This window comes from Lagenorhynchus albirostris, chromosome 15 (assembly GCF_949774975.1).
Source record: "Lagenorhynchus albirostris chromosome 15, mLagAlb1.1, whole genome shotgun sequence".
Classification (NCBI taxonomy): domain Eukaryota; kingdom Metazoa; phylum Chordata; class Mammalia; order Artiodactyla; family Delphinidae; genus Lagenorhynchus; species Lagenorhynchus albirostris.
The window spans coordinates 21851555-21879254 of NC_083109.1; the positions used below are offsets into that span (position 1 = coordinate 21851555).

At 41.6% G+C, this 27700-nt stretch overlaps 1 protein-coding gene across 1 annotated transcript in view; it reads right to left on the reverse strand.

Annotated features, from left to right (window-relative positions):
- The window catches only part of CTNNBL1 (catenin beta like 1), a 170303-nt gene that overhangs the window by 98212 nt on the left and 44391 nt on the right, over nt 1-27700 (reverse strand). Inside the window, exons 5-7 of the mRNA XM_060123028.1 lie at nt 19003-19100; nt 10740-10833; nt 7413-7504 (exon numbers count right to left, since the gene is read on the reverse strand). Of these exons, the coding sequence (XP_059979011.1) occupies nt 7413-7504; nt 10740-10833; nt 19003-19100 (284 nt within the window). The remainder of the gene's footprint in view (nt 1-7412; nt 7505-10739; nt 10834-19002; nt 19101-27700) is intronic.

Consider the following 27700-nt stretch of genomic DNA (forward strand, 5'->3'; position numbering starts at 1 on the left):
CGTACCCTTGATCCTTAAAATGCAGGCACAAAGACCACGACTGTTAATCAGCAGCAGCCTTGCTACCTATCCAGGTTTTAGAACCAACATATAATTACTGTACCTGGAAAGGACAGGGGAAGTGTTTATACTGAAGCTAATACCTCCATCCCCTTAGTGCCATTCACAGTTCTGTTTGGACACTGATTTTGCACTTAAGAAGGAAGAGTGGCCCCTAATGAAGCAACACACAGCATCTTTTCAGTTCTCTCTGCATGTCTTCCCCATCAAGCCTAAATGCACCCCATAGGGTTTCAGAAGGCTGACCGGGTATGACCCATCTTAGGTTAAAAGATCTGTAAATACAAGGTCTTATGTGTGCTGACTGCAAGTTATGCTCCCTGAACAAGCTTAAGGCCTTGTTTCAAGAAATTCAGTACAACAGCCAGGGTTTAAATGCAATCTGTGGCGTTTTTCACTTTAAGAAAAATAGTTTTATACAAATCAAAATACAGAAGTGAAAAGCCAAGGGGTGAGCATGTCTATTAGAATGAAGGATTCGCTAATAAAATCACTTACTCAAATGATTTAAGTTCAAGTATTGCTAGTTTAAATTATTTAAGCCACACCAACTTATACGCAGCTTTTTAAGGGTTAGGATTCTTGTTGCAAACAAGATACACTCAACTGAAAGAAGCCAAAAGACATCAGGCCACTAGAGCAATAGCCTTTCTGTGGTTCCAATGCCTCTTGTCTTTTATTTGATTTTATAAACTCCTGTCTCTAAGGTAGGAGAGAGGTTTCCTCTTTTTTTCCAACAAATATTTATTGGGCACCTGCTATATGCAAGACACAAAATTGAACGTGACAGCAAACAGAGGTGAATTTGACATGAAACTGGTCCATTGTTACGTCATTTAAAAAATTACACTGAATTAAAGTTAATTTTATCAAGTAATACATTTACGTTAAAAAAAATAAATAAAAGGACATGAACCTGGGATGAGACATACCTAGATTTAACTCATAAGCATGTACTACCTACGTGACACTAAGTCTGCAGTTCCCAAACTGTGTGCCAAGGTACCTGGGACATCATATTGAATTCAGAGGGGATTGCAAGGATTTACAGGATTTACAAGGAAAGCACAGTGACATCTCACATCTGCTGATTAGTGAGCACGTTAACCACTAGCTTCAGGTGCATTTCTTTTTTTTTTTTTAACATCTTTATTAGAGTATAATTGCTTTACAATGGTGTGTCAGTTTCTGCTTTATAACAAAGTGAATCAGTTATACATATACGTATGTCCCCATATCTCTTCCCTCTCGCGTCTCCCTCCCTCCCACCCTCCCTATCCCACCCCCCCATCCCACCCCTCTAGGTGGTCACAAAGCACTGAGCTAATCTTCCTGTGCTACGTGGCTGCTTCCCACTAGCTAGCTATTTTACGTTTGGTAGTGTATATATGTCCATGCCACTCTCTCACTTTGTCTCAGCTTACCCTTCCCCCTCCCCATATCCTCAAGTCCATTCTCTAGTAGGTCTGCATCTTTATTCCCGTCTTGCCCCTAGGTTCTTCTGACCATTTTCTTTTTTTTTTTTAGACTCCATGTATATGTGTTAGCATACGGTATTTGTTTTTCTCTTTCTGACTTACTTCACTCTGTATGACAGTCTCTAGGTCCATCTACCTCACTACAAATAACTCAGTTTCGTTCCCTTTTATGGCTGAGTAATATCCCATTGTACATATGTGCCATGTCTTCTTTATCCATTCATCTGTTGATGGACACTTAGGTTGCTTCTGTGTCCTGGCTATTGTAAATAGAGCTGCAATGAACATTTTGGTACATGTCTCTTTTTGAATTATGTACATTTCTTTTGATGACATCTTTTCTTTGTGAAGTTGGGTTTGAGTGGTTGCTGTGATAAAAGAACTATGTGAAAATCAGTGTGGAACAGGAATGAAGATGGTTGTGTTCAATCTGATTCCAAGGTTTTAGAAGTTGTGTAGTACAACTACACAAGAGGCACACACATCTACTGGTAAGTAATTGTGGTATTTAAGAATGAAATAAAAAATATATTTTATTTTAATTCATGCATATTATTTTTTTGAACGGCTACTAAAGTCTTAGGACATAAATATGTATTAAATTTGTTTGGACCTAACTACTTTAAATGGGACTGGTAGGTCCTCTTTGGCATAGAACCCTGTAAAAACAAAATTACTGAGATACTCATGGCACCATAAATTAAGAATGGTCATCTATGACCGAAGTAACATTTCCTGGTCTCAAGTTTCTTTATCTGTAAAATGGAAACAATAAAATAACATCTTGTTTGGAGAGTTACTCTGAGAATTAAATAATATGGAAGTACCTAATACATAATAGTTGCTATAAGTTTTTCTGATGATTGGGATCAGAAATATCCAGGTTAGAATCTCAGTTCTAACAGTTACCAGCTATGTGATCTTGGCCAAACTACTCTGCCTCTCTAACCTGATTGATATCTCTTACGTTGAGTGAAACTGGGCTAGATGGGAAAGCAGGAGACTAATCTTTCATGCCTAGCCAAAAACAAAAGTCGCCATGGAAGTTTTATTTCTGTTTAAATCTCAGCCAGAGATGACAGCCTCCAAGCCTGCAAAATACTAAACTGCCAAATTACAAGGACATTTAGTCAAAATCAGGAGGAAGGAGAATTTATTTAGCAGGTATAGCCTCTTGGATTTTGCAAAGCTAGTCAACGGGAGTTGGAGCTTTGGGGGCTCTCTTCTATCCAGGAGCCTGATGATCCTAAATCTTTCAGCTGTCAGAGTAATTACAGAGTCAAGCATAGGTTTGTACTCAGCATGTACTGGCCTTGAATAAAATTAAACTTCACCTTTTTTGGAGCTGCTGCTTTTTTGGAAAGTACAAGACATTTATGCTACCACCCACAGCCAGAAGCTGCAGATTATTTCTGCAGCTCACCTCCGGTACCTGGAACACATGGGGCAGGTTCAGACACAGCTACAGCCCTGGACAATAGTCAAAGCAGATTGTGCCCTACAAAAATCCCATCTCCTGGTCATAAGAGGCTAAGGACTTAGCATCAACCAGTTGTACATGTAGTATAACATAGCCAATTCTCAATTCATTAGCTCAAGTGCCAAACATTGCAACTGTTTTTGAAGCAATGATTTAATTGGGAAACAAAAAGGAATCTCAATTTTGTTTCCTTGAAAAAGCAAAAAGTTTTGGTGTTATTTTCAATAGTACACAATATGCTAATAAGTTTGTATTCCCCATTAAAAAGTGAACTATGGTGCAGTGTCTCTCATACTACTGTTATCTGCTTACCTGTTAAACCATTTAATGTAATCCTCGGCAATGGGTTTTATCCTTATTAGCAGCACAAATGAGTGAGGTTTCATTTAGTGAATGAAGAAATCCATGAATATCTCTGTATACTGCTAGGCTACCAGTACATAAAGGAGACTCACCAATGTGCCACTCACTTAGTTACTCAAGGACTACTGAATAAACAGGGGATGATCAGTTAAATAGCAGGGTTTTATCAAGCAATGTAAACATAAGTACTCTAGGATGAGGGTTCTCAGACTTCAGCATGCATCAGAATCACCTGGAAGGCTTGTTAAAACACAGATTGCTGGCTCCACCCCAAGCTGGGCAGATTTAATGAGTCTGGGGTGGGTTCAAGAATTTGCATTTCCAACAAGTTACCAGGTAATTTTGATGCTCCCCATTGGGAACCACACCCTGAGAACAATCCGGAGGAGATACACATATGATGGAGTCCCAGTCCTTGCTCTTAAGGAGTTTAAGGACATTGGGAGAAAGACAAGGAGCACACAGAAAAAGAGGAAAGTCTGCCAGGTGAGGAAGAAAAGATGCTCCATGAGGGTAAGGGTCACACAGTTATAGGCATATGTTACAACCCAGATCTGCTAACTCCCAGAAGAGAACCAGTAGAAAAAAAATAAAATGATTGATATTCAGGAAAGAAAGAGGGCAATATGGGCTGGGGGCAAAGTAGTGCTATGGAAAGGGTGCATGAAGAAAGTCTGGAGGCTTGGGTTTTAATTCTAGCTCTATCTCTAACTAGCTGCATGAATTTGGGCAAGGCACTTAATCTCTACAGGTCTTAATTTTTAATTTTTTATCTGCAACAGAACTTATAAAATTCCTTTCAGTTCAAAAAATGATGGAGGCAATGTGGAAGAGTAGAGATTTAAGTTGGTTAATGAAGGTGGTGTATAATTTAGAATTACATAGGCAGGAGTCATTCCTGGGGATGAAGGTGGTGTATAATTTAGAATTATATAGGCAGGAGTCATTCCTGGGGGATGGGGGGAACATGAACAAAGACAGACACAGAGGTCAACACTGTTGACCCTTGTTGACCTTTGCAAAGGGGGTAGGTACAAGAGATGTCTGAACAGTAACAAGGCCAGTGTTTCAAAACTGAGAAATGAAAGGAAAAAGGAAAGAAAAGAAAGATCAGGCCACGTTAAAGGGCCTTGAAAAGTAGGCAGAGATGGTGGGATCTGACGCAGAGGGCAGTAGCATCACTCTAGGAAGGTTCTTGAATAGGGAATGGCATAATGAAAATGGAGTCTTAAATTAGTTTGGGAGCAGTGCGGAACAAAAATGCTCACATTTCTAGAGACCAGTGGATCTTAGTGAGGGCTGTACATTTATAATCACAGGTGGAACTTCTCTAAAATACACCGAAGACAGAGGCTTGAGACAGTAAGTCTGGGAATCTGTATTTTTAAAAGTTCTACTGGTGAAAGTAAGGATCTGGGTCCAGCACTCATTCTGATTCACCATGATATTTATGAGGGTGAAGATTAAAATAAGCACTTTCCTAGATTATGAGAAATAAGAGCAAGGCATTGGTTTTTTTTTTTTTTTTTTTTTTTTTTTGTGGTACGCGGGCCTCTCACTGCTGTGGCCTCTCCCGTTGCGGAGCACAGGCTCCGGACGCGCAGGCTCAGCGGCCATGGCTCACGGGCCCAGCCGCTCCGCGGCATGTGGGATCTTCCCGGACCGGGGCACGAACCCGTATCCCCTGCATCGGCAGGCGGACTCTCAACCACTGCGCCACCAGGGAAGCCCAAGGCATTGGTTTTAAAGACATGCCTTCTTACTGGCCTCGCCCTTAAGCAGAACCTTTCATTAATGTTCTGGGCAGCACAGGATTTTTCTAAGGGTATTTGCTTACTAGTAAAATAACCAAATAGCATTTTAATGTTTAGATACCCCAAAACCTTGAAAAACTGTTTCAGAGACAGCAACACGGCTATTTATGCCTTGAGGATTGCATAAACACTATGCCTAAAAAGGCAAGAGTCAAAAGCTTGCAAGACTACCAAATGGACCTCTTTATTACCCTCATAAGGGTAATGGTATCCAAGCCAAACACCCAAAGGTCTCGATTTCCCTTCCTGTTACTAATCCAAAAAAAGACTGGCAAGTTTAAACACCTTTCAAAAGGCAGAAGAGGCCTTACATTCTGGTTTAATGAAGAATCCTTGATTCAGTATCAAGTCTCAAGTAACTGGGAAAAATTGGTCCTGATTTCAAAAGACAAAAACTATTGGATTATTTTGTATATTTTAAGGTTAAGGCCCCAACCTATGGCCACCCCATCAACAATTCAGGTCTCTGCCATCTATCCTACCCCCTTAACTACGTGTTTTACTTTCCTCTCCCCTACTCCTCACCCCCAAAATGTCTCAAGGCTTTGGAGAATAAAGATTTGTTGAATAATGAGGGAAGAAGAAACCGAGGGAGATGTGAAGGTAATTACATGCGGAAACCAAAGGACATCAAAACTCATGAGAGGAGGTTGGAAGGAAGCTGCAACCTTCTTTGAGAAAAGGAAGCTGCAAAAATGACAATGAATGAATTAACCAGACCTGATTTTTCCTGAAAGGAAAGGCGAGGGCGAGGGTGTGTGTGTGGGTAGGAAGTTGCAGTCTACTGAACTATGCCTTAAGTTTATCCTCTGCCAGCAAATGTGCCCATACCCACTGATGATAATATACAGCAGGCCAGCTGAATATCCTCAAGTCATGTTATGTAAGTCTATGTTACAGATTTAATGGGAACAAAGGATTAAATAAGAAGGATTGGGGAAGACCTAGACTGTCAGAGAGGGAGGGAACCATGGGGGCATATGATACCTTAGGCAGAATCTTCTTCCTTAGCCCTACCAAGACAGCGGGGGACAAATTGGACCTGATGCACCTCAGACTTTCTGCCTCTCTATGACACTCTGAAGCACAGCAAGGCCAGGACTACTTAAAGAATCATACCAGCTACAAACACGTCTTCCTCTTTCTCACTGAAAAGTTGGGAACCCTTGCTTGCCGAGATTATTTCAGTAGCACATAGGCAGTTCCAAACTGCCTTCCATCATACCTTTGGTTAACACTATCCTGAGAGAAGCTCTTACCTCTCCCTTTCCTCATTTACTCTCTGTGACAGCACTAAATGTTAAAAAGATGGTCAAAAGGACTATGCTAGGAAGGAAAGAGAATGAATAATCCAACAGAAATATGAACAAAGGATATAAATAGGAAGCTAAAAGAGATGAATACAAATGGCTAATAAAAAACTGAAAGCCAATACACTGTCCTCGATTTTAAAATTCCAAATTAAAATGAAATACACATTTTCACTTATCAGTTTGACAAAATTTTAAGTTTGGTAATACCCAATGTAGGTAAGGGAAACAGACCCGCTCAACTATTAGATTTTGCAATATCTACCAAAAATGTTAATGTGCATACCCTTTGACCTATCAATTCTATTTCTAGGAACTTATCCTACAAATAAACTAACACTAGCGTTCAAGGGGGAAAAAAATGTGCATGTGTACATGGGAATATTCACTGCAGCATTGTTTTAACAGTGAAAAACTATTATAAACAGGAGAATGGTTAAATTGACTTTGGTACAACCGTAAAATGGAACACTAGGCAGCCATTAGTTCAGCGAAAAGATCAACTTGCAAAAGAAAATAATATATCATTCTATTTGTGAAACACACACAAACACACTCACATACTCCTATTTACACAGAAAATTTCTGGAAGGATAGATAAAATATTGTTAACAGAGGCTGTCTCTGAGAAGTGGAACTAGAAGGAATCAGCAGAGAACTTTTCAGTATAAACCTTCTGTACCACATGAATTTGTGTTGACAACATGTTTATATTATTTTCAGGGGCATTAAAGGGTACTTTTAAAACAAACAAAAGAAGAGAAGCAAAGAAAGAGGCAAGAGTTGCCAAAAGATTCCCAAACTAGATCACATAGCCTAGGAGTAACAATCTATGCCGATGACCCAGCATGAGCTGTGCCCAGAGCAAAGAGAGGTTTGAGCTACAGTCCCACAAAGCCAAACTTACCTTCAGCCTCTTCAGCAGCCACTGCAGAAGACCCTGCTGGGCAGCCTCTGTGCACATCTCAGGCCGGAACTCAGCCATGTTCTCCACAATAGCTGAAGGGAGACAGACACCAGTAATTTGGGAGGGCAACTTTGTTTCCATCTTCAACGAGCTTGCTTCCCAAGACAGACATTTTATTCCTCTTTCCACTTCCCTGTATTCCTCCCAGCCAGATGCTGTGTTGTCATTTTCAGATTAACCAGGGAGATGCTATGATTTTTTTTTTCTTCACGTTATGTTACAAGTAAAACTCATAACTGAATGTGATGGAATTCAATAAAGGAATAGAGAAACATTTTCTGTGTTAACAGGGAACAACACTACAGCAGTGTGAATATCTGCCTAAGAAGGCCCTCTTAATCTCACTGTACTAGAGTCCCTGAGACCTGTGACTAAAGAAACAGGGGGCTCGGCAGAAGCCTTAAGGAAAAATCAGGGGATGAATTCAGAGCCTCTTCCTCTCCTGATTCATCCATTTTCAGATCTCTTTCTCTGGATACTGCAAGGGAAGCAAGCATGATCTTAACTGAACAAAATAATGTGCATAGAGGGGAAAGACCATGCTGGCAGAGGTAACCGTCAGGTACTCAGGAGCAAACATAACTGGTACTGCTATCTCCTACAACAACCAAATTACTGTTTAAGGGAAAACTTTTAAATGAGGAGGCAAAAAAAGTGACTGTATGATTATGATGCTAAAAAAAGGACATTAAAAAAACAAAACCCAAACCTGTAGTCTCATTCTATAGCATCCAGTGCTTTCCTTCCTTCAGGGCTCCATCCGCTCCCCATCCCAGGATATGTTATTATCTATCATAAAGCAGATCGGAGTTCTGTGCTCTTTAAGCACAACGCCCAGCGGGTCTGAGTCTTGAAGAGAAAGGGCTGAAGAAAGCACTACACCTCCTATCTGCTTCCTCACTCATGCCAGCCTCACCAATGGCAAGTTAAAGAATGACCAGGCAGCCCCTCAGGGAATGGATACAAAGCTGTGGGAGCAGAGTAGCAATGAGACCCCTGAGAGATGAAGATCATTTTAATAGCTTAATTACTTTCTCACATTTTCTAAGAAATCAGCTCATTCATTTTAATCTCCAATGCCTTTATCTTATTCTGCTTACACTTTAGGTGGCTTTCTATTGTCCACTAGGATAAAATCCAAACATCCTGCCAGGGTTTAGAAGGTCTTCCATAATCTGGACAAACTTACTCCTCCGGTCCCATCTCCCACCACACCTATCTCACACTGCCACAGTACATTTCTAGTCTTCCCCCAAAGCCCTTGCCCATTCATGGCTTTACAAATGATACTGCCCTGCCCGTCTCACATTTCTCCATCAAAATGCCCCTGTCAGGACTTCCCTGGTGGCACAGTGGTTAAGAATCCGCCTGCCAATGCAAGGGACACGGGTTCGATCCTTGGTCTGGGAAGATCCCACATGTTGCGGAGCAACTAAGCCCGTGCGCCACAACTACTGAGCCTGTGCGCCTAGAGCCTGTGCTCCACAAGAGAAGCCACCGCAATGAGAAGCCTGCACATCGCAACGAAGAGTATCCCCCGCTCGCCGCAACTAGAGAAAGCCCGCACACAGCAATGAAGATCCAACGCAGCCAAAAATAAATAAATAAATGAATAATTAAAAAAAAATGCACCTGTCTTCATATTCAGCCCTAATCAGCTACCTGCTCCTACCCAGCAACTTGGAGACCCTTCCTCTTCACTTCCATAGTGCTCCCCACTATTATACCATTTGTCACCCTGTATTACCTTTCCTTTCTGTTCAAGACTTTCCCATCACTCTGCCTCTTAAGAAGAACTGTGCCTAATTCATCTTTGTGCCTAGAACAGTGCCTGACAAACATCGGATGGTTAATAAGGGAAAGAGGGATGAACCTCCTGAGCTGTTGGTAAGGGACCAAGTTGAAAGTAGACAGATCTTCATAGACTGCCAGGCCAGTGCTTTTTCCATTACATCAGGCTCTTTTTATTAACTGTCAGTTAAGACTGCTGATACTCTTTCTACTCAGCAGAATTCAGCATTAGGCTAACAGATGGCAATGCCAAATTCTGGCTCTAGACTACAGCCAACCCCCAAATCACAGACTGTTGTGTTCTCTCTTCTCTTACTCCCTAGGTGCCATGTCTTCCTCCTTCTTTATGATAATCTTCACAGTAGAGAGTATAAAACTATAAGAGAAATCTGTGCTAGACACAAAGGAGCTGGGAGAAAATCTAATCTCATTAAAATTTCTACTTCTGCTGGGCCTTGTTCATTTCTCAAGCTCTGCTTACAGATATGTCACCTTTGGTTTTATAAAACAGTGACCAGTGATAAAGAGGACTACCCAAAAGCATGATTTTAAATAGGCTATTGGTTCAGCAACTTTGCAGGGGGAAAGACTGGAGAGACTCAAGGAGAAAGGAGGAGGAGGGTAAATATTGCAGAGGAATCCACTTAAATGAACATATGATAAAGGGGCAGCCAAGTTAACAGCAATATTTCAACTCACAGTTTACATGGCAAAGTACACATAAGAAGTGAAAGAAATACTCTTTTTCAAATAAAATGTCCTATAAAGGTACAAGCATACCTTGGAGGTATTGTGGGTTTGATTCCAGACCACTGCAATAAAGCGAATATCACAATAAAGCAAATCACATGAATATTTTGGTTTCCTATTATATATAAAAGTTATGTTTACACTATACTGTATATAGTCTATTAGGTATGCAATAGCATTATGTCTAAAAGAATGTACGTACCTTAATTTAAAAATACTGTATTAGTATATAATGCTAACTATCATCTGACAATGCAGGGTTGCCATAAACTTTCAATTTGTAAAAATGTAATATCTGCAAAGCACGATAAAGTGCAATAAAATGAGGTATGCCTGTATACAGTTGTTCAAAAGTTTGTAGTTCCACTGAAGGGAAATGTGAAGAAGAACCAACAGAAGGGGATTCAAAAATGGTAAAATATACACTTTCCAAAGCAAATAAAAAAGAATTCATCCTGCATAGACTTCATCCTAACTTTTGGAGGCAAAGGCAAAGGCCTGCTCAAAGAAGCCAGCAGTTTTTGTCCAGGAATGATTCTGCTTTTATTACCGCAAGCCAAACCAAAGCAGCAGTTATATGAAATCTACACAAGGGTCTTCATTTGGGAGCAGAAAAAAGGAAAACCCTCCTGCTGTTGACTCTGTAACGAAGGAGGAAGGAAATGAGTACCAAACCCCAAAACAAACACAAAGAAACTCAGAAGATGCTGGCACCCTTCCCCTTACCCAGAGTGTTGTGGACGCCATCTGCCTCTTCTTTCACAGACTCATCCAGACGCTCCAGATTCTGCACAAGCAGTGCCACCACTTGCCCGTCCACCTTCAGCAACAGGGGAGCAAAAGGAGAATGGGATACATGTCACAAACAGTCTCCAAAATGTTGTCATTCCCATACTCCTCTACTGAATGAACAAAGTAAACAACCTGCCACTTATGGTTTACAGTACGCTCTCCCATCCCAATACCTCTTTTGAGGTTTGAAGTGACCCTGAGGCAAAGAAGGGGCAGGCATCACTATCCCTAACTTTAGATTGAAGCTTAAGGGAACAAGGTAAAATTCAAGGTTACATATTTAACTGAGTGACATACTAGCACTTGAACCTAGGCCTCTGAAATCAAGTCCTGTGCTCTTTCTACTTCTATGCGGTATTTAAACACCTTACAAAAATGCCATCTTAAGTCAAGTCACAAGTTCATTCAAGTCAAAAGCACATTTCTAGACCACAGCACCAAGAGATATTCAGTTGGGAAGTTTACTTGCCATATTTACACTAACATCAAAATTTAGGGTTAAACTCAAAACATTCCTAAGTTTCTACATCAAGCTTTTATGAAACTATTACTTTCGAAGAACTTCTGACTCCTTCTCGAAAAGAATATTAACAGAATAAAATACCTTATGTTTGTATTACACATAATGCATAAGAAAGCAATTACATTTCTCTTATTTAATTTGATTCACATAACACTTATAGGAAAATTTTAGTAGCCACATGATATAGATGATATTTAAGAGATTAATGACTTAGCCAAGACCACACAGCTACTAAGCAGTGGCAGCAGAAGCAAAAACCAAGCTTCCTTCTTAGGTGAAATAATGCTTACACTGCTTCACACTACCTTCTGGCACAATGTGTGCCCTTACAGAGACTGCCTTGGGGAACCCTGAGGCACACCAAGGAAGATAACTAAGGAAACACCTAATAACCAGGAAGTGATTATCTATCTGGTAATACATTTCTAAGTCATAGCCAATAAGTAAACCTATACTGGAAGATAAGATCTACTGCATACCCACGATATATCCTCTCTCTCATCACCTCAGTTTCTTCACTTAGAAAATGGGAAAAAGTCATAAAGATTAAATGAAATTATATGGCATACTTTACCCTGGGTCTGGTTCAAAAATTAAGTAGAGAGTTTGAATCTAGCCCTTTACTTCTTCTGATACCTGATTATGCACTGTTCATATCTCCCACGGGCTAAGAAAAACTCAAATTCTTTGAAGGCAGGCACTGCACCATCATTTATCTTGGTACACTCCTCAAAGTCAAGTGCAATACTATACATTCAGTAATTTTGCTAAATTTAAATAAACTGACAAAACACTCTACTTTGTGTACTGTAGTCATATTTTTGGTTTTTGTTTTTTTCTTTTTGCGGTACGCGGGCCTCTCACTGCTGTGGCCTCTCCCGTTGCGGAGCACAGGCTCCGGATGCGCAGGCCCAGCGGCCATGGCTCACGGGCCCAGCCGCTCCGTGGCACGTGGGATCTTCCCGGACCGGGGCACGAACCCATGTCCCCTGCATTGGCAGGTGGACTCTCAACCACTGCGCCACCAGGGAAGCCCTGTAGTCATATTTTTATATACACTGCTCCATTTACTCTCATGTAATCCTCACAACTTTTACAGGTGAGAAAAACAAAGGTCCAGAGAGGTTAATTAGCCTGGTCAAAGTCACAAAGCTTGTGGCAGAAGTGACCAACTCCGAGACTATTTTTTCCCATCATATCCTGTCACTTCAATGAGGGGAAAAGAAAGGAGAGGAAAGAAAGGAGAGAGAAGGAAATGATCTCATTCAACTGATGCCTCCTGAACACTTGTGTATAAGGCACTCTATGGACAATTCAAACTGAGCCTGAGGATGGAACAATGGCAAGAGGGACAGACCTTCAAAGAAGGCCTCTTTACTCTTTCTGGGTGAGACTTAAGGGAAGCATCTGGATGGGGGAAAAGCTGAAGTTGTTGACTAATTTGGGATACCTGAATCACGAATGAAGCAGATTTTTCTAGGCTCTCCTTTATGCCCTGGTGTGAGAAGCAATGAAAGACACTAACTAGTTGCAGATTGGAGGGGATACTGATGCTAGAATTGAGAACTCCTGTAAATACGAGAAAGAGCTGTTTCCCTCTCTTGTATCAAGGAGATATACAGTCTTGCTCTCAAATCTCACAGCCAGAAAAAGCTTCACCAAAGAAATCCACTGCAATATTTTCCTTAATTAATTGGACAATTTGGGTATGTGAGAGAAAACAGAAAAACATCTGGGGGAAAAACATGAACCATATCACAGTTTGTGTTTCCCTAAATCACCCTGACTGACTTATAATCTCCCTGAATCTTAGAGCAGCGGACACTGCAACTCCGTTGGGTATCACACTGCTTGTCGGTTCTGCAAACAGCCTCACCGGTTTCAACTGCTTATTGATGCTTTATGTGCATTATCCCCCCGTCCCCTTTCCTTGATTCTTAGTTATGTTACCCATGGTCTGCTGTCCGGAGAGTGGTGGGGACAGTGGCAGTAAGCAACACATTCAAATCCCAGAACTGAATGGTTATTGGTAATGGGTGTCTGGCTAGAGGAAATCTTTTTTTCTTGCTACAAAAATCTAACTTCTAACAGACAGCCTTTTTAAGCTTGCAAAGTGTGAAACTTTATGTTTAGCTGGGTTAAATGCAATTTTATCTGAATGCAGCAGGGTCAAAGCAGTCAAAATACATTTAGCTGAGAAAACCCTCAGGAAAACATTTATATTATGCATAGCTCCAGATATCATCTAGTAAGAAGCACAAATTAGCATTCTGTCCCTCTAAACTCTTGGGTCTACCACCTTCCTGCCCGTTTTGGACCTGTGACTAACTCTGAAACTAAAACCAAATCCTGCTTAGGGATTAAAGCATCAGCTAGAGTAACCCTGGCCTTGGAAATCATGACTGTCTTAAGCTTGATGTTTTCTGATAAGTCATTGGCTTTTTCCACTTGTTACCAGGTCTCCCAAACAATACTCCACCAGGTCCTACTGAGACAGGGTTCAAGGGCATGATCAGTCATATTTTTCCACTTGACCAGAGAGGGTAGATACAAGAGAAGATGAGGAAATAAAAAACGGATAGAAGAGGGGAGATGAGAGCGTTTGAAGGATTCCTTTTCTATCTTGCACAATCTGCCAACAAGGTTTCTCAAGAGTTTGACTGGAGCTTTTCTACCTACTATGAGTTCTGGAAATTTCATATTTAAAAAACAATAATAAACCCTCCCCCTGCCCTACACACACACCCACTGAATCTTGATCAAGCAATAAGTTTTGAAAATACACATAGTAATATGGTCATAATGTAAAACTTAGGCCTGCTGCAACCTAATATATTCTAGCTTCCACTCTTGCCCCTCCAACCCATTAGCGACACAGCTCCCAAGAGTGGTCTTTCTAAAATGTTAGGTCAGACTATGTTACTACTCCCCTGCACACTGGCAATCCCACCCGAACTTACTACAAGGCCTACAAAGCCCAGTGTGGTCTGGCCCTGACGGTGCTCTCTCCCTTCACCCCAGCTGTGCTCCAACAATACCGGCCTTTTTTTTGTTCCTTGAGTATGTCAAACTCATTCCTTGCCCTTGGTCATTCTGAATGGCTGGCTTCTTCTCATCACCCAGAACTCAGGCCTTTCCTGACTATCTAATTTGATGTGACTCTCCAGTTGCTCTACAGGACATCATTCTATGTTAATTCTCTATGTAACAAGGAGTCATTACCTGTTTTCTCGTTTACTTATTTACTGTTTCTCCCGACACTAGAATACGAGCTCCACAAAAACAGACTTTGTCAGTCTTGCTCACTGCTACATAAGCAATTCTTAGAATCCAGAACACACTAAGCATTCAATAAACAATTAGTGAAATGAATGACCAAATGAATTCTGCTTGAGAACAAATACAGATGAAGGTGAGGACGTGAATAGAAATAGGAAGGGATAAAAGTGGTAGCATCCAGAAACTTACATAAGTACCCTTAGAACCACCAAAAACCTGCCAACTTCAGCCTCACCTGAGCAGCACAAATGCATTGCCACCAGCTCAAGCTTCAAAATTTACGTAGGGTTAATTGAGGGCAAGAATGGGTATAGGGCAATCTCCTGGCTCTCCACATCAAAGCCACATTGTGAAACTATAGTAAGTGGTGGCTCCCAGCCACATTTCCACCTCCTCTGGCTGTGACCCCTCCAAGCACCCTCACATTGAAGCCTCCCTACAGGGGCCATGGCCAATACCTACAGCTCTGCCGCCCCTCCTGGTTCTTCCCCATCAGAAGGGATGGCTCTCTCCTCCTCATTTCCAAAGAAGCTTGCATCTCTCACAGTCATTCTTAATGCTCTGCCTTGTATTATCATCATTACTTATTTCATCCTCTTTTTTTTTTTTAAACTAAATATCTATCCCCCCATGTCTCATTTAGGTCCACACCCTTCAGATGTTTTTGGGTATTTGTTCAAAATGTTTTTTGAACATTTGCTGAAATGAAAAAAAATGTTTGTTGAAGTCAACAAACATTCACAAACATTTCACTGTGTGGCATGTGATATATATCATTTTAACTTGACATTTACTAAGTACTTAATATGTCCCAGACATTTATACCTTCATTTAGACAATGGCTAACATTTATTGGGTGTTTACTCTGTGCCAGACACTGTTCTAAAGATCTACTAAGTATCTCATTTATTCCTCACTTCAGCTCTACGCAATAGGCACTACTGTTATCCCCATTTTACAGAAGAATGAACTGAGTACAGAGAGGATAGGTAACTTTCTCAAGGTCACACAGATGGTCCCCTAAGTGACAAAGCCACCAGTTTGGCCACTCCCCTGATCGGGATCACATCTCAGGGAAGACAAACTTAAAAACAGTGCCAGAATATACACAGTGGTAGGGGAACACAAATTCTGCTGAAGTGATGAGTCTGAAAAAGACTCAGGAGAGATAAGGGTTAAGTGAGGCTTTAAAGAATGAGTAGTATTCCAGATAGCCCAGGGGAAGCAAGCCTTGCCAAGCTGAGGGCAGATGTGAGCAAAGCATGGGATTGCCAAGCGCATGGCAAATTTTGGGACTACTGAGTAGGGAAATGACTGTAATCTAATCATGACTCTCAAGGAGTCCAATGTCCTCTTAAGAGAGGCATGCCAGAGAACTGCCATCAAAGCAAATACCCTGTGTTCCCGCTCTTCAGAAAAGACTGTATTTCCCAGGCTACCCAATCAACTTGTTACAAAGCACAAATATTTGCCTTCTGCATAAGTAATAGCAGTGGATATAAACCAAAACTTAAACCCCAAAGATCCCTGAGAATACCAGGACAGCACTCTCTCCCCACAGATGTGCTATTCTATTGCTTAGGACTTCCAAATGAGAAAATGACCAAGGCAATAACTGCAAACTGAACATCACAATAAATTCTACTACATGTTCTCTAGCCTCTGCTCATTCAATTCCAGGCCTCCAATACTGGCCCCAAATTAAGACTACGAAGACAACTCAGCCCTTGTAATATGAGAATACTTATCAAACTTCTTCCTGAATGCAGCACAAGGGTAGAAAAAAAACAGATGAAGACCACCTGCCAGTTCTGCTCTCTGATATTTACTGATGGCTCCTGACTGGCGGCAGATAAGCAAATAATATATGGGAGTCTAGAAATGTTCAATTGTTTGTGATTCACACCAGCCCCACCAGTATAAAGCTGTAAGAGTCAAAAGCTTAAAATAATATAATAAGAAAGAAACTAAACAAAACAAACAGAAGACCCTGTATAGCAGCTACCTAATGGCTCCCCAGACTGAGGATGAACTGTCTCTTCCCAAACAAACAATAAAATCTGCAAGATCCAGCTTTCATTGGTGGGCTTGGCAACACAGAAAACACAAAGGGGGCTTTTGTGTGAATTGCTGTTTCTGGGTACGTTTTACAGGCAGCAGACCAGCTAGCTGTTCCTCTCTTGTTTCCTCTATTCACACAGGCAAAGGATGATAATTAAAATCAGCCCAGAGTCCAGGCAGGAAGGCTCACTCAGGGCCACTGTAATTAACCTCTGAAAGGTAAGACTACACAAATGACACTGTGGGGACATGGAGAAGGAGCAAGTGCCACAGCCTTCCTTCAGATGCTCCTCCAATCAAAAGGACACCCCGACATCACCCTTTTCTGTCTGCACAGTGGTTCAAAGGAAAAATAAAGGTCCTGAATTCTACGAAAGTGGCAGTTTGCTCTAGGAAGGAGCTTGAAAGAAAAACGGCCATAGAAATTTTCATCATACTCAGTCACAACTGGCCCTGCTGGACTCCAGCCTCGCTCTCTGTAAGAGACAGTCCTTCATATCCAGTGGGTTCACAGCCCCTTCATTCACACCAAATGGTAGCTGTGAGCAAGGCACATGGGAAATTTCTCGTGTCAAGAACCTCAAGACAGAAAGCGTGAGGAGGGGGTGGGGAGTGTAGCAGTGGGGTCTCAGAATCATTTGGGGCCCTCGTCCCAGCCATTCTGATTCAGCAGGTCTTGGATGGGGCCAGAAAGCAGCCTAACAAGCACCCCAGGTGCTTCTAATACAAGTGGCTACATGGACCTTTGATAAACTGCAAACTGCATCAAAACCAGTACTTATTAACATTCTTAACCAGAGAGAAAAGACCAGACAGCAGAAGACAACAGAAAGGATGGAAAATCAACAGAAACTTGAGGAGGGAGATAGCTTGGTGGGTGGACAGAGCTCCACAGGCAGTATCAGGGTAAGAGGCTGGAGTAGAGTCACTCCTGCCACTGGCCAGCTGTGGGGCCCTGGGGCCCTCTCCCATGCCTGGTAAGAGGGAAACTGGTGCTGTGGGACAGGACTGCAGTGGGAATCCCAACATGCAGAAGCTCATCTTTGCTGTTACAGGGACTGGCTGAGAATGATGCAGTGGAAGGCTTCACTTCTGCACCTGGGCTTCCTCAAGGGTAGAGTGAGTTGATGAGATTACATCACTTCACCTCACATATAAATTCTTCGGATTGGCTGTTTCCTGGAATAATACCTGAAGAAGATTCTGAGGCCTTGCCTAGGCTCCACAAAAAGGAACACAGAAATCAGCTGACCCTGTCTTCTGCAGTCAGTGGCCGCTACTTGGACCTGGATGAGCTAGAAGGTTTGTTCTTGTTTTTTTTTTTTTTTTTTTAAAAATCTGATGAGTTGAAACTGAAAAAGCCTGGTGTTTTTTTTTGTTTTTTGGTTTTTTTTTGCGGTATGCGGGCCTCTCACTGTTGTGGCCTCTCCCGCCGCGGAGCACAGGCTCCGGACGCGCAGGTCCAGCGGCCATGGCTCACGGGCCCAGCCGCTCCGCGGCATGCGGGATCCTCCCGGACCGGGGCACGAACCCATGTCCCCTGCATCGGCAGGCAGACTCCCAACCACTGCGCCACCAGGGAAGCCCTGTTCTTGTTTTTAAACGTTCTCCGATTCCCTATCTGTACAACAAATAATAATGATACCTGTCTTTACTAGCACTTGGGATTATAAAGCCCAGAGAAGAAAAGAAACTCTTTGCTGCAAAAACTCTTTGTAAAAAGGTCAGAAGCAACACAGTGAGGGCAGGCGTGCAGGAATGTGGAGTCAAAGAGAACACAGGTTCAAATCCCAGCCGTGTGACCACAGGCAGGTTGTTTTGCCTCTCTAAGCCTCAGCTTCATGGCTATAAATGGGAATTATAGCAGTAATACCCTTCTGAGAGGTTACAGTGAGGATTAAATAAAGTGTAAAAAACAAGAAAACGCCTGCCTACAGCACATATTTAATAAATACTAGGACTCTACAACCCCTGCCCTAACACAGTTCCAAAGAATAAAGTACCCCACATGTTGCACTTCACTTTCCTACCCTCCTCATTCAGTCCCGCCTTGCCACTCACGGGCCCAGCCACTCCGCGGCATGTGGGATCTTCCTGCTCTGGGGCACGAACCCGTGTCCCCTGCATCGGCAGGTGGACTCTCAACCACTGTGCCACCAGGGAAGCTCTGGCTTGTTTTTTTTTGCACTTTACTTTCTTCCTCTCCTCATTCAGTCCCGCCTTGCCACAGAGCTCTTCCTGACACCCAGCCCGTGCCACTCACAGAGACAATGGTGGGGAGGATGCCAACACCGTACACACACCTGCAAAACCCCAGAGGGACACGTAACTTACCAGAGCGTCAATGAGTACTTCTGCTCCTTCTTCACTCTCATGGAGGGTGTCTATGTCTGTTAATTCCTGAAGCAAATCAACCACAGCTATGGATACATGTGAAAAACGTTAAGGGTAACACATACATATGAAAACCCAACTGACATTTTATTAGAATATTTGGTTCCCTTCCACTTCCTGGCCAATCGCTTCATCACCATTTACCTTTGATACACTCTAGTTTTATTAACATCTCTTCAACAAGGTTCTACTCACAGTGGGTGTTCAATAAATGTTGGTAACTGCTTCACTTAGTTCCTTTCCTTATGCTGCCTTCCTGGCAACTTATTCCATAGGTTCAGTGCATTTTCATAAATTTCAAAACTTCAAATAGATCACTTGGGAGGTCACTTTTCCAGTGAGAAAAAGGCCAACACACTTAACCTTACCTCATAATTTAAATTCTTGGAACTCAGTATAATCTTAACTATCTTCTACACTTCACCTTCAAAGACAGTAATGATTTCTTCTGAGATAAGATGGCTGGTGTTCACCAAGGAGTCTTCAGAAATCAGGGCGTGACAAAATAGGTTTAAAATGTAGAGGGAAGGATTTTCGTTGGACTGTGCTAGACCCCACCAACCTCCCTTCCTCTTAAATACCATGTTGCTTTGGACATAAAAGGAAGGTGAACAATGATGATTAAACACAAGGCAAAAAGAGAGAGACAGGGACATACAGGAGAAAGAAAACATGAAGGAGAGAAAAGAGGAGTTATGTTTGGAAACTGGAAGCCCAAACTAAACTAAGTTTCCCTTCCTTCACCTTGGACGCACACACACACACACACACACACACACACACACACACGCACGCACGCACATGCGCGCGCGCACACACACACACCACTTGCTCTGTCAACCAGCATTTACTGAATGCTTATGATGAGTAAAGCACTGTGATAGTGACAAAGGCAAATCTATTCACTCTGGGCCTCAGTTTCCTCATTGATAAAATGAGGAAGTTAAGGTAACTAAAGACATTTAAAAAAATTATATACCACAGGCAATTACCAACATGTAACAAATGAGGAATACAGACAACTTGAACTGCACACATCCTGAAAAAGGAGCAAACTGAACTGGGAAATAAGGAAAGATTTGCTAGAAGACGACTGGTCAGAAAACAGGCCACTAAATAGATGAGGGCAGGTAGGCTAGAAAGCAAAACATCAGGAATATAGACAGAGAGATTAGAATGTACAAAGGTATATGAAGAGGAGAAGAAAGAGGATTAGGGACGGGGGGAGGGGAGAAAGTGATAACTAGACTCATATGAAGAAAATAATATCTTGAAGGAATAATATAATAGCTGTGTGCAGGATGCACTAAAGCACTGTGAGTGTTGGGTTTGGGGGTGGGTAGATGGGGGGTTGGGGAAAAGCCAGGCCTGAAGGAGGAAGACCTGCTCCGAAGCTACAACACACGAAAGAGTCCAGAAGTGAGATGACAAGGGTCAGAATCAGGGCAGTTTCAATGCAAACTGGAAAGAAAAAATAAAAAGAAAGATACAGGACATATTAACAAGAATGATAGGACCTGCTAACTGCCAACTGATGTTACAGGTATTTTATGAACATCTTTTGCTAAAAGAAAAATTATTCAAAGGTTTGTTTTATTTATCTATACCTGACCAGCTGACCATCATGAATAAGTAATTAAGCTTTCCGTGTCTTATTCTTTCACACTTTAAAGTAATATATATGCAAAACTTGGGTGTGCTATGAAATTCTATGTGTATAATGAGATTAAAGGTCTTTGGATAAAACTCCTTCATGCGTATAGTATATAGTCTTTATTAACAAAGTAACCAGAAAGCTCTTGACACAAAGACCACGTATCAAACATGATGTATAGTAAACTAAAACATGTAAATTGTTTGAATTAAAAAACAAAACAGCCTAACCAAACTAAGCTCTAGAAATTCTGAGTAGTAGGAATTAGTAGTTCTCCCTCTCTAAACACTGCTGTAGATGCCATCATAATAACTACCATTTTTAAAAAGTCATCATTATGCCAAGCACTGTGCTACTGAATTCTCACAGCAGCATTATAAGTGTGATCCCCATTTTACAGATAAGAAAGCGAAAGCTCAGAGTGGTTAAGTAACTTATCTAAAGGTCACTGCAATAGTAAGGGAGAATGTTAGGTCCACCTGATTCCAAAAACAATACCTTTGCCCGTACTCTTCATATTAATGCACAGGGGAGTATAAACCAGGTTTGAAAACAGCTAGATTCAGGTAAATTCTAGCTATTGACCCTACTATAATAACAGAGAAAAGGACTGTCACTTACTTCATCATAAATTATTAAAATCCCAGGAAAAAGAACAAAATGCTAACAACTCCTCATTCTCCTCATCTGAGAAGCTCCCATATTTATTCTCTTGAAAAGTTCTTACATACGAGATGTAAAATTCTTATTTATCCACCTGCTTATTTAATATGCATGATGACATTTCATCCATCCATTTATCCATCCATCCATCCATCCATCCACCATACAGTCAGATGTCTATAGGACAAGGATGTGAATTGGGCATGCAATAAGTACTATCATTACATCCCCTGAATAACATCATGCCCCACTAAGTACTTAATAACTATGATTAATTAAACATTAGCCTCAAGAGACAGGTGGGGCATATATGAAAGAACAATAGATGAAGAGTCAGAGCAAACTCGAGGACGGGGGTCATATCATATTTATCTTTGCTTCGTATCTTTAGTGAACCAAACTGTCCCCAAATTGTTAATACTATGGAATCTTGCTCAAGCTCCTTTATTTCCTTACAGCTTAGTTTCCTCATCTGTTAAGAGGTGATAATGATCTCTGCCCAGCCTATCTCGCCCAGTAGCTATAAGGAATAAATGACATCATGTATGTCAAAGGGTAAGTAAATCCAAGTACTGAGAAAATAAGAAAGCACAATAATAAAGATTGTTGTTAGTCAATTCTTCCCACAGAATGGCCAAACGCTCACTATTGCCTTCATTTTTTTCTAAAACCTCTAAAATCTAAAATTTAAGCTAACAACAGCATGATCCTCCCTTTCTGGGTCACAATGGGTTGGAAGATCTAATTTTATATTTCAGCTATGCCACAGAAATTCAGATTGATCAAGTCCTTTTTCAACCTCTAAGGTCTTATGGGACAGTATCATATTTTTCTTTGATTATTCTTATACCATGCTCACAAATGGGTCACATTAAACCTGGGGGAAGAAAGGAAAAGAAAATTTGGCAATGGTGATCGTTTTATATAGGAACAGAATAAATGTCTAACTTTTACCAAGAAAAGTCATTTCTTATAATGGTCCAGTAGATATCTCCTTGCCTACTACACTCCTGCCTCAGTTGAGAAGTCAAATAAGAAATCACTTAGCAGCTACCAGGTCTGGTAAACAACTCATCAATCCTACCACTAACTGATTTTACATAAATTCTCAACTTTCACCAAACAGCATTTCAGCAAGGCAGTAATGAGTCCATAATTGTAATCATCAACTCCCGAGTAATATAATATGATCCAGAAGATAGAGGTCATTTGAAGACCAGGAAGAGGAATAAGAAGCGAAACTAAAGATAAACAGATGAACTCTAAGTCTTAATGAGAAAATTCAGCATGGTCTGCCACCCATCCGGCGTTTCTTCACAAGCAGACTCTGGGGATGGGTGATAGGTTTTTCCACTGTAGTTACAATTTCATTTCACAAGGTAAAAGGCTCTCCCATCCAAGTGCAATAGGAAAACAGAGAGCCTGTCTTTGTGAATTACTAAAACACAGTTTTTGATAGCCTATTTTGTCATGTCAGGTAGAAAGGCCACCCCACTCACTCCCTCTGCACCTGTCCACTGCTAGGGCAATAAGCCAGTACAATAAGAGGCGAAGTAGAAAAGACCAGCTAGGTACAAAATGGCCCACAACACAATGGCTTTTAGAAAAAGAGGCGTGTTTGCTTTTATTTTGGCTTTAGATATTTGATTTTTTGGCCTCATCTCCTGTAGAGTCTTGGGACAGAAACGGGGCATCAATTTCATTAATCTCCAGTGAGATGTGACCACAAGGAACAAAATTATTAAAAGAAAAAAAAGATAAAGAGGAACAAAATATATTAAGCAGATGGCTTTTTTTAAAAGTCCTTTCAAAAATGCTTCTTTAAGAAAAATGACCAGTCTGGATTCACAGTATGTAACTGATTTAATGGAACAAATCTGGGGTTTTTTAGAAGTCTTTTTTTCTTTTATTCCTAGATTAGAAGAGTGATTAGATATAGCTCAATTAATGCTGATGAATTTCTAAACAGACAAAACTGTCTTTTTCTCCTTTTAAAATAATAGCACAGAACTACCTAGAATGAATCTAGATTCTTAATTTTACCCCAATCCTTAATCAAAATAATATGAGGGAAAAAAATGTCCTCATTCAACATTTATTAAGTACCTACTAAATGTCAGTGGGCACTGTTAGGCCACAGGGGAAATGTCCAAAGCAGGCTACAACCACCCTAGCCTTCCAAGGACATGGAATTCACCTAAAACTCATAAGCAAGATCAAAAGTTACATTAAGAGGTCCTTTTCCTAGATTGCCATTTTGGCACTCTTCTCCTAATCTGACTTACTTCAGAGCATACTTAAATGGCTCCAAAAAAATGGGTGGTTTATCAGTACAGATTATCAGGGAAGTTAGACTACCAATCAGGAAAAGAAGTAAATTCTTTTCAGTGTAATTTTTTTAAAAAATAAATTTATTTATTTATTTTTGGCTTCACTGGGTCTTTGCTGCTGCATGCAGGCTTTCTCTAGCTGCGGCGGGCAGGGGCTACTCTTCATTGCCGTGCGCAGGCTTCTCATTGCGGTGGCTTCTCCTGTTGAGGAGCACATGCTCTAGGCGCGTGGGCTTCAGCAGTTGGGGCTCCCGGGCTCTAGAGCGCAGGCTCAGTATTTGTGGTACCCGGGTTTAGTTGCTCCGCGGCACGTGGGATCCTCCTGGACCAGGGCTTGAACCCGTGTCCCCTGCATTGGCAGGCGGATTCTTAACCGCTGCACCACCAGGGAAGTCCCTTCAGTGTAATTTTGATTCTAGAAATATCAAGACAAGAATAGCTCCTAGCAGAACAACAGCTTGACATATAAAGTCTTGTTAGACAGTGCTTGCAGGAAAGCACTGGAGCAATAGCCAACTCCCTCCCAGTCCAATTAGAAAAAAGCCCTTAGGGGGTGCAAACCCTTCCCAGCCCTACTCCTGCTCATTAGCACTGGGGCTCGAACACAAGGCACCCCTGACTACTGTACACACCCTCTGGGATAATATGGTGTGTCGCATAGACCCAAACTGCTCAAGTGCAATTGATCCCTGCTGGTCTAAAAAAAACCTGTCTGCCCTTTATTTTCCAATTCCCACAATAATTCTTCACAAAATCCAACGGGACAACTTTGCAAGTTCTCCTGGCTTTCTAGAGTTTGAGAAAACTAAGCAGTAATTTAGAAAAGAATAGTGCTAACGACCACTCCCTATTTCAGACAAAACAGAGCTGTCCCATCAGGACCAATGATCTACTCTGTAATTAACAAAACAAAGCTCTCCCTTCCTGCATATTAGCATGCAACCAACTGTACTGATGCCCTAAGTTAACAGTACAATGAGACCTCATTTTTCTGAATCACAAACGGGTGGAGAGAAAGCAGATTTGAAAAAATCTGGTTTATATTATTCAATAGTTTTTATTAAAGAATAGGGCACTTAGCTGAGAAGCAGTGGTCATGATTTTAAAAATAAATAAAGCCATGGACCTGATATTCCTATAAGTTTGTAGTGACTACGTGAGCACATCAGCTTCCAGCGCGTGAGGAATGGCAATTTCCATTGCCACGGTAGGAATCATGAAAATAAACTTGAAATGAACACTAATCTCCACATCTATCAAAAGCTTACCCATCTCCAATGCCCAGTTCCCTAATCACTGCCAAACCAGAGATGACCTACGTTTTCTCAGAACACCAATGGTACTTCCTGAGCATGACACTCCAAGGGCACTCACCACACCTAGTAATGTGAGTGTTTTTGTATCAACTAGAGTTTTTTTTTTTAATTAATTAATTAATTAATTTTTGGCTGCATTGGGTCTTCGTTGCTGCGCCCAGGCTTTTCTCTAGCTGCGGCGAGAGGGGTCTACTCTTCGTTGCGGTGCGCGGGCTTATCATTGCGGTGGCTTCTCCTTGCGGAGCACGGGCTCTAGGCGCGTGGGCTTCAGTAGTTGTGGCACACAGCCTCAGCAGTTGTGGCTTACGGGCTCTAGAGCGCAGGCTCAGTAGTTGTGGTGCACGGGCTTAGTTGCTCCGCAGCATGTAGGATCTTCCCGGACCAGGTCTCGAACCCGTGTCCCCTGCATTGGCAGGCAGATTCTTAACCACTGCGCCACCAGGGAAGTCCTCAACTAGAGTTATTATTTGTTTCCCTGATAGCACCCAACAGAGCTTATCATACAAAGGAGAAACCCGGTAAATGCCATGATCTGCCATAAGGACTTTAGAAAGGATTCCACTGACTCTTCCCTCAAATTAAGAACACAGCAAATGACATATAAAAATAAGATATTTATGGATTTGCTGCCCTAATTTTTTTTTTCTTTTGCTGATAGCAGAAGAGGTGATTAGCCACCAACTGGGGTTCTATCTTCCTCTTGTTTTATTCCTCCTTGGTCCTTTAGGCAAATTGAGTAAATTTGGTTTAAACTGGGCCACAGAACTGACTGTTTAGCAATACCTTAAGAAAATATCTTTAGGGACTTCCCTGGTGGCGCAGTGGTTAAGAATCCACCTGCCAATGCAGGGGACACGGGTTCGAGCCCTGGTCCGGGAAGATACCATGTGCCACGGAGCAACTAAGCCTGTGCGCCACAACTACTGAGCCTGCGCTCTACAGCCCACAAGCCACAGCTACTGAGCCCACGTGCCACAACTATTGAAGCCCGTGTGCCTAGAGCCCACGCTCTGCAACAAGAGAAGCCACTGCAATGAGGAGCCCGCGCACCGCAATGAGGAGCCTGCGCACCGCAACGAAGGGTAGTCCCCCCTCACTGCAACTAGAGAAAGCCTGAGTGCAGCAATGAAGACACAACACAGCCAAAATTAAAAATAAATTAATTTATAATAAATAAATAAATAAAATAAAAAACCTTTAAATGTACCTCTGATTTTATTTTTCTGTAGAAACACTCCAAAAGGGTCACAAAAAAAAGGGCTCTGAACATGTTTAAATGATTTATTTTAAAGGAAAAATTGTTTTAAAAAGCAATATTTCTAAAAGGCAGCAGCTGTTGAATCCCACCTTGTGTTCCCTCCTAATGCATTCAGAGTGACTCTTCAATCCATGTGAGGGGTGTGCCCCTCCCTCTCTGCCCCTCACCCCCAGAGGTGCTCTTCACGGACCAGAATTCCTCTCCACAGCCAACTGATGGCTGAGCTCCAGCCTCTCAAGGGGGGAGATGAGGCACAGAAGTGCTGACAAGCCCTCACCAGCAGCAGTGATGCAGAGCGCCAGAATAAACTCTGAAGCTGCTTCTCACGGTTGAAAGGATGAGGCACAAGCTGTTTTCTCACATCCTCTGGCTCTTAAGGTTACAACAAACCAGCCTCTGATCCAATTAAAGTCCCTATAGTTTATGTTTTCTCAGAGAAGGACAAAGCAAAGATGACCTGCGCTTGCTGGGACCATAACCAGCCATGTATGGTCTTGGTTGATAAATGAAGAGTTAAAATGATTAAAAATTTAAGTCCTGACTGCCACGAAATTGTTTATTCATGGTAAGGTGTTTCGGGCAGTTACAGCTGTACAACAGTAAATTGTTAACAACCGTTTCCCGAAGAAAAATTTCCATTATAGATCACAGATACGACAAGAAGCAGAGTGCAATGCTACTGGGAGATCAACATTCCAACTGATAGAGGATATGTTAGATGCAAGTCAAGAGGGCCTACCCTTTCTTGAAACCACTTTCAAGAAAAACGGTACTTTGAGGAGGAATACATTTACCCTAATTGCTGCATCTAATTAAAATGAGGTAATTTTAAAAATTTCAAATGCACTTTAAACTTGATGTAGGGCATAATTTAAAAATTAGATTTAAAAAAATATCATTAGGGCAGCAGGGTGAAGGCTAGCAGACAAGAAGGGGAAAAAACAGTTTAGCTCTCAGAAAACAGGAGGGAAATGGCAGTCTGTCAAAGTTATTATAGGGGGGACTTGTTTTTTTCCCTTCTTAAAGACCAGAACGTAACAACTTGGAACATCTGTGCCATTGTGTTTCCCAAACATCCCGATGTCAAGCACACTTCTTGTGTCAGTCTTCTCCCCAGCAGGAACCAGGTTGGTGAATCAGCAAAGTGTCAGCATCTTCAGAAAGCTGCCACTATTATTTTGAGTTAGCAAGAATAAAAGAAGAATAAGAGTTGTGTTTCCAGAAACAAAATAGGTGATTGCTGTATTAATACACAAGGTAACAGGTGACTATACAACTCTGTCAGGGATGTAGTAAATCCTACAGGGAAAAGACTCAAGGTGCATTAGAAATGACACTGGACTGGAAATCAGGGGCCTGGAGTGCCAGCCTCAACCTCAAAAGCTAGTGGTCCAACATCTAGACCTTAGACTTGTTA